The 10544-nt window shown below is 43.5% G+C and overlaps 1 protein-coding gene across 1 annotated transcript in view; it reads right to left on the bottom strand.

The window, feature by feature from the left end:
* Window positions 1-10544, bottom strand: part of foxo3b (forkhead box O3b) — a 44985-nt gene that overhangs the window by 2830 nt on the left and 31611 nt on the right. Inside the window, exon 3 of the mRNA XM_030405224.1 lies at window positions 1-1158. This exon is cut by the window's left edge and continues 320 nt beyond it. Coding sequence (XP_030261084.1) covers window positions 1-1158 — 1158 coding nt within the window. The remainder of the gene's footprint in view (window positions 1159-10544) is intronic.

Raw genomic sequence — 10544 nt, 5'->3', positions numbered from 1 at the left:
GAGCTGCTGCTTGGCATTAGCCAGAACGTTAGCCTCGTTTGCGAGGTTCAGGCCTCCGTTTAAAGACCTCAGGGAGCTCTGGTTGTGGTTGTTACTTTGCAGCATCTCTCCTTGGCTGCCCTGAAGTCCTCCGGTGGTCCCAAATGTCATAACGGGATCATTACGGAGCATGAGGCCACGGCGAGAGTTCTGGGAAATGACGGCAGCGGCGCTGGCCTGTGACATCAGTGGGTCAGACTGGGTCATCATGACATCACTGTGGCTGAGGCTGTCAGAGTTGAGCAGGTCTTGTAGTGTCTGACTGCCAAAGCGAGATAGACTGATGCTGGAGAAGGAGGTCTGCTTGTTCTCCTGGATGGTCTGCATGGGGGACGGACGTAGAGAGGAGCTCGTCGTGTGGGGGCCAAAGATGGAGTTGCTATAACCATTGACTCCACCGTTAGAAGAAGAGTTAGAGGATGGAGATGAAGTGGAGGAAGGTGAGCCTAGCCCGTTGGGTTTGGACCCAAAATTGAACCCTGAGGAACCATTTGGAGCAGCCGGTCCTGTGACGGTTGGCACCAGGTTGATGTTATCCAACAACTCATCCATCAGGTCATCTGTGAGTCCATCATTGAGGTTCATTGTACCTGCCAGGTCTGCCAGGCGGGGCAACTCGGGCGGCACCGTCTTACCATTGGTCGTGGCGTTGCCAGGAGACAGCGCTCTGCCAGGGCTGGAGTAGAGCATAGGCGAGAGAGGAGGCTCGTCATCGGGCACCTCATCTAGCTCAGGGTTGGCTAGGATGGGAGAGAGACGGCCGCTCAGTGTGCTGGCGTTGGAATTTGTGCGAGAGCGGAAGTCTGTCCAGGCGTCCAGCTCCTCGCTGCTGCGTGAAGTCGGGCTTCCAGGCCACTTGGAGAGACCCGAAGGACTGTCTCCACCGCCGTCGCCAGCTGCAGCGGCTGCAGCCTGCAGGGCGGCCTTCTTCTTGGCTGCACGGCCACGGGCGGACTTTGTGTACTTGTTGCTGTTGTCCATGGAGACTGCACGGCGGCGGGGAGCCTTTCCGCCCTTGCCTCCCTCTGGGTTGATCATCCACCAGGAACTCTTCCCAGTTCCCTCGTTCTGGACCCGGATGAAGCGACTGTGGAGGGAAAGGTTGTGCCGGATGGAGTTCTGAAACACAAAGGAGAGACAGAGAAGAGACTGTTGAGTGATGTGTGTAAGATCATTTTGAAACAATTACCCAAAGAATGACTGTCATCAGTATTGATTTGTTGTGTTTCCTTTTCCCTTTTACCAATAAAACATTCAATGAATACCTCTCATTAAGTCCAACAACACTGATCCATAAACCACCCACTACCACTGATTCTGCAGCGATGTAAACAGTTGCTCTTGGTGACTAGACACAAAGCTAAAATCCAGTTTCAATTGTTCATCCACTAAATATACAAAAAGACATTAGTGTGCAGCAGCATTTAGTGCTGATGTCTGCATTGTTCCCACTGTAGCTTTTGTGTTGAGGGTATAAAAGAGAAAAGAGAGACAGTGGTCTATAATCAAGCGTCTCCTCAATTATGAATGACGCGTACAAAGAGCCCCTGTGTCGCTTGAGGAGTGCATTCTGTGTCAGATCATGTGCGCATGTGCATGCCTGCGAGTGAGTCTTGTCTGGTGTGTATTGATCAACTCTGAGCTCCTTCCTTGTGCCGAGCCCCAGAGGCTCATTGTGGGGGAACTGGTGCACATGACATCGAGAGTTTTATTCACAACACAGAGATGCATGCACACATTAACACTGTCTAATCACTTGTCGCCTCACTGCTCTCCTTGTTTACATACATTCATTTACAAGACAGACATTCTTTCTTATTGTAGACTGATGTTGTAGCGGTTGTACATGTTTTAGCCTTCTTAGTGGCACTAATCTACAGTTGCCAATGTCTTTCAGTCGGACAGATTTTCATAATTCCAGTGAAATTTTCTGCACACATTTTCACGTGTTGATAGATTTGTTTTAAAAGATGATGTTTTAATATTAAAGATGAAAATGTGACCAAAACATCGACCTTTTATAATAAATCCATCAATGCCAAGGTGAAAAGTGTGTGCAGGAATTAATTCGTTGTCACTGGAATTTGGATGATTTTTGGGGGGCTTTGCTTCCTCGCATCATAAAAAAAGGGAAACACAAGAAGTGTGTGCATGTTGCCATCGCAGCAGACTTCCAAGGTTCCCAGAGGATGAACCTACTGATTTTATGATTCTCACAGTTTCATCTAGCTATAAAATTGTCATATATTTTGATTTATGATCCAATTACAGCAAGACTAATGACACTCTCTTTGCGCGAATGTGCTAATACCCAAATTAGCATGCTAAATGAAGATGGTGAACATTGTTATAACGTTAGCGTTTTAGCACTGTGACTGTGAGCATGCTGAACTTAGCCTTCAGCTCAAAGCAAGTTCAGCCTCGCAAAGCTGCAAGCATGGCTGTCTACTCTTTAGGTTGTTGAGTTATGAGTTTTTTAATGTAAATGTGCTTTTGACAGTTACATTTACATCAGGTAGATTTAACTAACTCCACGTGATAATTTAATTGCTAATCCTGAGGGAGAACAAACAAGAAGGCACTGAGCACGTGATTTGATCTGAAGGAATCATCAGTGAACCAACAGGGATTTTAGATTGACGTCACAAAGTTGAGTTGTTTTTAAACCAAAGAGACAAAGACCAGGAAATGATTATGTCTTGGATCATTAGTATAAACAGTTATGACCTTCCTAGATCGACTTTTGTCTTGATACACGTCTTCTCTTTCCTTCTTTTTGGGCCCCACAAGCTCCTGAAGGTTGAATTCTCAATTTTCGCCTCAGTCTCCCTCTCTTTCCATGCCCCCTTCCTCTTCCGCAGTTTCTGTTGTTTCACAAACACACAGCTCTTACGGGCCCTGAGGGACTCTGGGGCTATGCTATATCCTCCCATATAAACAACCCAACCGCCATCCACAACATGCACGCATTTCTCCCGCTCTGTTTTCCCTCCTATGTATATTTTTACTCCCTAAAACAGAACAGATTTCTGGGTTCCAAAAGACGAGGGATAGAAATTTTGAGTTTTTGTGGGAATAACAATATTGTTTTCCACGAAGCGGTCCAGTCTGTCCTGGGCAACAGTTTACAGGCAATTTGGTCTGGATTGTTTTTCTGGTCAAAGGCAGTTCAATCAGTGAGGAGAAAGAGCAGGCTTAAGTTACTGCTCTGGCTGCTACGTTGGCAGAGTAAGAAAGTTTCATCTCTGGAGCCAAAATGAACCCATGACCCTGTGTGATTGTGTATTTGAGCATGTGTGTTTGTGGTAGCTCTATGAAAATGCCCAGTTTTGCATTTGCAGGCTGAAATGACTTGTGTTCACAATTGTAAATGCAAACCAAGTTTCAGCAGGACTGTGCGCTTTTTGAGACCACTGCTGCGCAAATCCATAAAAAGTTGCATTGATTCATGAATGGTGTTTGTGTTCGTGAGTGTGTGTGTGAATGCATGTTTCCCAAGTGTGTGCGGAATGAGGTAAGATGAGAAGAGATACCAGCGAGACCAGTGTTTATCCTCTGCCAGCATCTCTTGAGGCATGATGTAATGCTGCTTTATTACAGAACATTTTACACACACACTTGGCTAAATGTTTCCAGCTGCCAGTGAGATGTAAATAATGGCAGAAGATGGGACTTTGTGAAGGAAAACACGAACTTCTGGAGGGATGAATGAGAGCAGAATGAATGGAATGTGAGTCTCCTCCTTCTCGCTGCTGTAAACATTTACCTGCCAGCACATGACACTTCATCAATCCGACTCCCTCGCTTCGCTCCTACACCACCTTTATCCCCTCCCCGCTCCCTCAATCCAGAACAAAGCTACTTGTTTAATGTTTCTCTTTTTCCGTGCCACTGCTCGCATCCTTCAAACGTCAGATGAGATATTTCCAACTTGATGGAGCGGCAGTAAATGGAAACAGGACATCTGCAGCCGAAGCGCGGACAGTGATGAAGGGAGAGAAGGAAAAAAAATTGGGTGCAGGCGAGTGAAAATGTGCGAGTGATGGCGAGAAAGAGGGTGAGAAGATGACGAAAGAATGAAAAATACGCCTGCTATGTATCAGCATTACATATGATGCATGCGTGTATAGCAGATTCTCCCACATACTGTATATTCCGGATCATTCAAAGACTTCCAAGATATTTTCTAGATATTTCATTTTATTGGGACGGAGCAGAACTCTCAGTAGCAAAGATCTTGGGCAAATAAAACCCAGACTATCTTCATGGGTTATACACTTGTGGTTCTGTAAGTGGAAAGTGTTGTTTTATGATTCTAAGACTGACCTTTTAACCATTCCTGTCTGCATATTTTATGTAGACATACAGTCTCTCCTGCAGACCACAACTTCATTTCTCGCCGCCACGATTCTTACTGTATTTAACGGCACGACCTATCGTATTATTTAACTTCCCAGGAGTTCATTTAACTAGCCTTAAATCACACCTGAGCTTGGTAACAGCCTTCATACTTTGCTAAACATTATTGAACTCTGGGGGAAAGCAGCTTCAGATATGGGAAAAGAGTCTCCGAAGGCTCTGTGTGTACACAATATTATGAAAATTTTCAAATGGGGGAGTTTTTTTTCTTTTGTGAAAACATACATTTAAAATCGTCTCTGTCACGACCTCTATTTAATTTATTCCTGTAATTTTAGTCAAATATGTGGATTGACTAAACGGTATTTTATATTCTGTTATTGCAGAATTTATACACTCTCTGTGTGCGTACATGGCACACCGCTGCTGTGTGAGCGGGATACTGTATGCTTACTACTGCACAGCTCCTCTGGGGTATTCCCAAAGTCCATTAATAAAAACAGCTCTGTGAGACAGCAGCTCTGATTCATAACTCCTACTATGCAGCCACAAGAGCTAAGTGACACACATACACACACACAGACACACCAACACAGCTAGCAGCAACAACCTTCCCAGGGATAATGACGTTGTTGACACGGCGCGGTTAATTTCAGGGATTTTTGCGGATTTCTCTTTCTCTCTCTCTCTCTCTCTCAACGTAATCTTTCAATTTCTTGTCTTTTCTAGCCTCCTCATTCTTTATAATTGTGGCACTGATCTCAGAGATCTAATTTGTTACATCGGGCTCTGCCTCACCAAAGACAGAAAAGAAGCTTACTTTGGATTTAACCCTGGCACTTTTTAAATAACAAATATCTTTTCTTTCAATTTCTATGATATTGATATTATGACATTACAAAATCAGGCTCAGCTGGTCTGTAAAAGTGCTCTACGGTCAACAGAGTCAACTATTCATGAGACCGGTTATCCAGGTTCAACAGTGTAACATTTTTTGGGGCAAACCATCTCAAAGATAGCCTGACAAGGCTGATCTTGCTTCGTGAGACAGGCCCCAGCTGTGTGTGCGAGTGGGTGAGTGTGTGTGTGTGTGTGTGTGTGTGTGTGCACCAGCTGCAGCCAGAGCTCAGGAACACAGAGGCCTTTTTGTCCGTCAGCAACATGTGGGAACAATTAATCACTGTCAGCAACCACGCTAGGAATCTCTCTCTCCTTTCTCTCATTATTCAGATTTTTGGAAGGTGCGTAGGTGGGAACTTTGCATTTATGTAAATCATGAGCGTGGAAGGTGTGCACACATTAACATTTTTAAGGAGGCATTTTAAGGAGGCGTTAAAATGTAATGAGACAAATTTGTGCCGACACATGCTGGTTATAAATGTATAGAAAGTAATGCCTCAGACTCCTGAGGTTACTTTAAAAGCAGGCTCCTCTGATTGGCTCAGACGATTCTGAGAAAGCTATCTAATTGGATGTAGCCATCCTAGGAGAGGCAGCGGTGATTGGTGCAGAGAAATTGGTTTGCGTAGCCAGGCAGTACAGAAAAGGGAGGGTCTGCATGGTATTGCAAGTGTATTTCATCACCCAGCTACAGCACATATCTGAACTCAAATGTATGAACTGGGTCACTTCCACTTTGGCAGGTTCCTGTGCTCTATGTGTGCCTGAGAGAAACACTTTACTGGTCAGCACAGCCCAGACACAACATTCCCTGCCTCCAGCTGTAGGGAAATACAGATAAAAACACTCTCACTCTCTCACACGCACACACTCACAACTCTACACACATTGGGCTAGAGGAAGGCGTTGGGTCAAAGGGCTTCAGTGTCATGCAGCCTGGACACAGCACTCTGTCAAAGGTCAAAGTCCTTTGAGGTCAAAACTCTCACCTCATACATGTTAGCCCCTCCCCCTCTACCCTTCTTCCACTGCTGTGATTGGACCAATTCTGTGACCTGAGCCTCACTCCGCTGGTGTACTTAACCACCTACTGACACACTGTGTATGTGCGTGTGTGTGTGTCCCAGCCAAACATAACTGCACGTTATCAGCCATTATGTAAACCAACACTAATCTGAGTCTAATGTCAACAGGGACCGCTGCTGGGTCAAGCGGACAACTTGCGCAACATGAGTTTGCATTTAAGACGAGGGATTGACAACGGGCTGTGGTTAAAATGATCCTTTTCTTTCTCTGAAGTGTTCTTTCTGTAGTAAATGCAAACAAGATTAAGTCTGTGCCAACAGGCAAGCAGGTAGTGTCCCTGAAAATTAACGACAGAAGAATGAGGACTGATGAATATCATAAAAGAAAATGTGATAATCGGCGACAAAGGAGCTCATTGTGTTTTTTCTTTTAAATGAGAAAAAATTAATGAAGACAGTCTGGCTGGCTCAGGTGCAATTACAGGCATGTTTAGTAATTTGCAAAATTCAAAAGACATCCTAGGCCTGAGATTTTTAGGCCACAAATACTATAATGTGAATGTTGTTTAAACAAGTGAAAGTGAAATTAAAACGACAACACTGTACATTTAATGAGCCTTAATCTATTTTTTATAGAAATGGAAAAGTAATGAATAATACATACAGTAATGTAGAATGTATATATGAGTATAATTACAATGGCAACAGGCTTATAAACTCTGCTGATAAATAACAGCAATGGATTTCTGAAGATTGACTTTGGTATTTATTAAGCTTTTGTAGTCTTTTAAATACTTCACTAATAATATTCCATAGTAAGTAATGTCCAAATTGATATAAAGATGTGTAATTTATCTATATTTGGAAAAACTACTGGAATAACATGCACACACTTCTGTTGAACACTTGAATTTACAAAGAGCAGGATAAATATTTTCCTGTCTTGTCAGTTTTGACCTTGTGTAAAGTCTAGATCATACTACGAGATGGCCAGGCGACTTGGGGCACAACCTGTCTTTCATATCAGTAGGTAGAGGGGATGGTTGTGGCCAGTGACCACTGTTCAAGACTGTGTTTTGACATTTGAGCGAAACTGGATATTTTTAATATATAATATAAGTAGAACTCAAGCCATTTCCGCAACAGTATGTCACATAATGTTTTCCCTACCCTAACCAAGCGTTTTTTCTGCCTAAACCTAACCAGAACTTAATCCCAGTGTTAACGCAACATAAAATAGAAAGATGCAGCACAAAGAAGCATACAGTTTCTAGAACATTGCTAGAACATTTATTCTAGCAATTGAATAAGTTTTATTTGTTGTATTTGGCATCCGGTTGGCGCACCTATAGTGTGGACAGTGTGCATACAATGAAGTTTTCCTCACAAAGGCTTCCTCAGCCAGGCATTTACAGAAACCATGTATTAGTAAAATAACAGTGAAAGTATAGCGAGGTAGTGCGAGGTAAAGGCGCAGACAACATGCAGGTCTTTCACACGTAAAAAGGAGGTTTATAAATAAACAGCCCGGCTGGTCTGTGCTAACGCTGCAGAGAGAGGACGGTTATTTATACTGTGATCCTCCACACACACACACACACACACACACACACACACACACACACACACACACACTCTCTCTCTCACACACACACTCACACACACACACACACACACACACACACACACATGAACATAGAGAAACACACACCCACTTTGGGTCCAGGTTCCAGCAGCCCTGAGCTCTGGACTGCAGACAGAACATTCCATTCTCTTCAATCATATGTGCGTTTCCCGGCCAGCGGCTGGGTGTCTCTCTCAGCTCGTGTGTGTGTTTTATAAGTTGGATTTATGTGCGTGTGTACACTGGACAGAGTTGTGGAGGTACTCTGCTTTAATCATGCTCTTTTTCCCTTCTCTACTCCTCTTTTTGTGAGTAGATTAGGGTCTTCATGCAGACACACACACAAACACACACACACACACACACGCACACACACACACACACACACACACTTTAAATGTCAAATCAGTTCAGGGAATAGATTTTAAATTTTCTGTTCAATCTATTACACCTTATTTATACTGACTAATCCATTATCATAGTGTGAATGGCGATATTGAGTTCCTCCCAGAATTAAATATTAGTAAAAGCAAGCACACACACACACACAACCATGCACGCACACTGCTTTTCAGGAGTTGTGACCTTGTTAAATCACCAAAAAGCCTGCTCTTGTCATCGCTGAGACCTTACTACTGCAATGTCAACCTCTGTCTCTCTTTCTATCATTCCCATCTGTCTGCCTCTCTCTCTCTCTTCTCCCCTGCTTTGCCTTCATCCAAGTGTGTCCCGTGTTGTGCCACATGCTCAAAGAAACACTTGTTTACGCTAACATTTCCCTCCAATCAGTTAGCCCGAGGTGGGAGAGGTGGCTGAACCCATCCCACCTCAAGCGGCCAATCAGTGCGGGCCGGTGCGGAGGCTTGGTTAGGCACATTACTCCAGTAAGGCTTCATTGGGTCAGTGTGTTTTGTTCAGTGCACGAAGGTCACCGCAGTTCCTGTGGAGCGTTGGCTCACGGTCACAGTGGAAAGTTAAGTACACAAACATACACACACGCACGCTGGAAGATCAGCAGGGAAATCGATCATATTATTGTGAACATCTATGAGCAAAAACTAAATAAAACCAAAAAAAAACCCAAAACATACGAGCTCACAAGGCGTATACTGTTAGCGCACATTTACAGACACACACTGTTCAAGTACGGTGCATGTACACTTTGCTTTGGGACAACACAGGCAGTCCCTGCTGGGCTTTATCAACCCCGAGTTCCAGGACACGGCGTCCTCAAGCTACGGAGCGGCTGCGCCTGCCAAGAACACATGCACACACACACACGCTCACACACAAACACACATACACACTCTGACAGTAGACACATCTCAGCAAAGACAAAGACGATTTATTCAGACAGAGGGAGAAAAAAGAGACTTGCAAGAGAGTAAAGCAGCAGCGAGCAAAAGCATTGAAACAACAATTTTCTCGGCGCACAGAAGAGTGCGTGAAACGAGTCAAATCTTCTGCCAGTGGAGGGACTGTTTAACCTGTTGAACTATATAGGAGCGTGTGTTTCTGGGCAATATAGCAAATTGAATACTTGGCAAATCAAGGCAGGCTACTCGAGGAAACATTTATCGTGTGAAATCCTGTAAACAAGCAAGTGGCTGCTTTTCTTACGCACTCTGAAAACTCTGTTACTACTTTGTCATACTTTGTATGGCCCACATACTCCAGACTAGTAGTAGTTATCCAGGTATAGTGTTTTATAAAGTACCCAAAAGTCATACTGGAGTAAAAAGAAATGATATATATGATAAAACTCTTAAAGAATATATGAACTGTACTAAAGTATCAAAAGTACATATAGAAGTAAATAATACCTATGTATTCTGCAAAGTAACTAGTAACTGAAGTTATCTGATAAATGTCCTCAAGTAGACATATTAATGACAGTAATCTTAACATCTCTGGGTTGTGGACAAAACAAGACATTTGAGGGCGTCATCATGGGCTTCGGGAAACACTGATTGACAATTTCTAACATTTTATAGACCAACAACTAATCGATGAATCAAGAAAGTAATCTGCAATGAAAGTAATCTTTGGTTGCATCCCTAATTAAAATCAGCTGGATCTGTTAAACTCTTTCAATCTGCTATAAAAAAAAAATACTCATGGCATTAGTGATGGGAAGTGCAAGCCATCTGCCAGTCAACAAACAACCACAGGGAACATGCTCTTAATACATTTTGGTGATAAACTGCTTGTGGATTTAAAAATAATTTATGTCCTGCCTGAAGTGAGGTGAATGTTGTTTGGGTTGGGTCGACAGAGGATGACTCGCAAGCCTGCCCTTTTTAAGAGCTTGAACTATTTCAACATCTGACATCTAAAAATAGAGACGGACCAGAGGGCAAGTCTGCTGGCGACGATTATCGTATTTATGCCGGCTGGCGCATGAGCGCGCTGATGACAGACGCAGTCAAAAAAAATTAAAAATTAAAAACACACACAGAATGAAAGCACAGTGGCGCAGTGCTGCATAGAGTACATGAGTGCGTAGAGACGAGAAAGGCCAACCACGGAATGATCCCACTGGTATGCATTACAGAGGTTTTCTCTGTGAACAGGTGATTAATGAGACCTTCAAACTG

The sequence above is a fragment of the Sparus aurata genome, chromosome 22 (assembly GCF_900880675.1).
Source record: "Sparus aurata chromosome 22, fSpaAur1.1, whole genome shotgun sequence".
Taxonomy (NCBI): domain Eukaryota; kingdom Metazoa; phylum Chordata; class Actinopteri; order Spariformes; family Sparidae; genus Sparus; species Sparus aurata.
The sequence above is the reverse complement of the archived record's forward strand: the minus strand, read 5'-3'. Positions and strand labels throughout refer to the sequence as shown.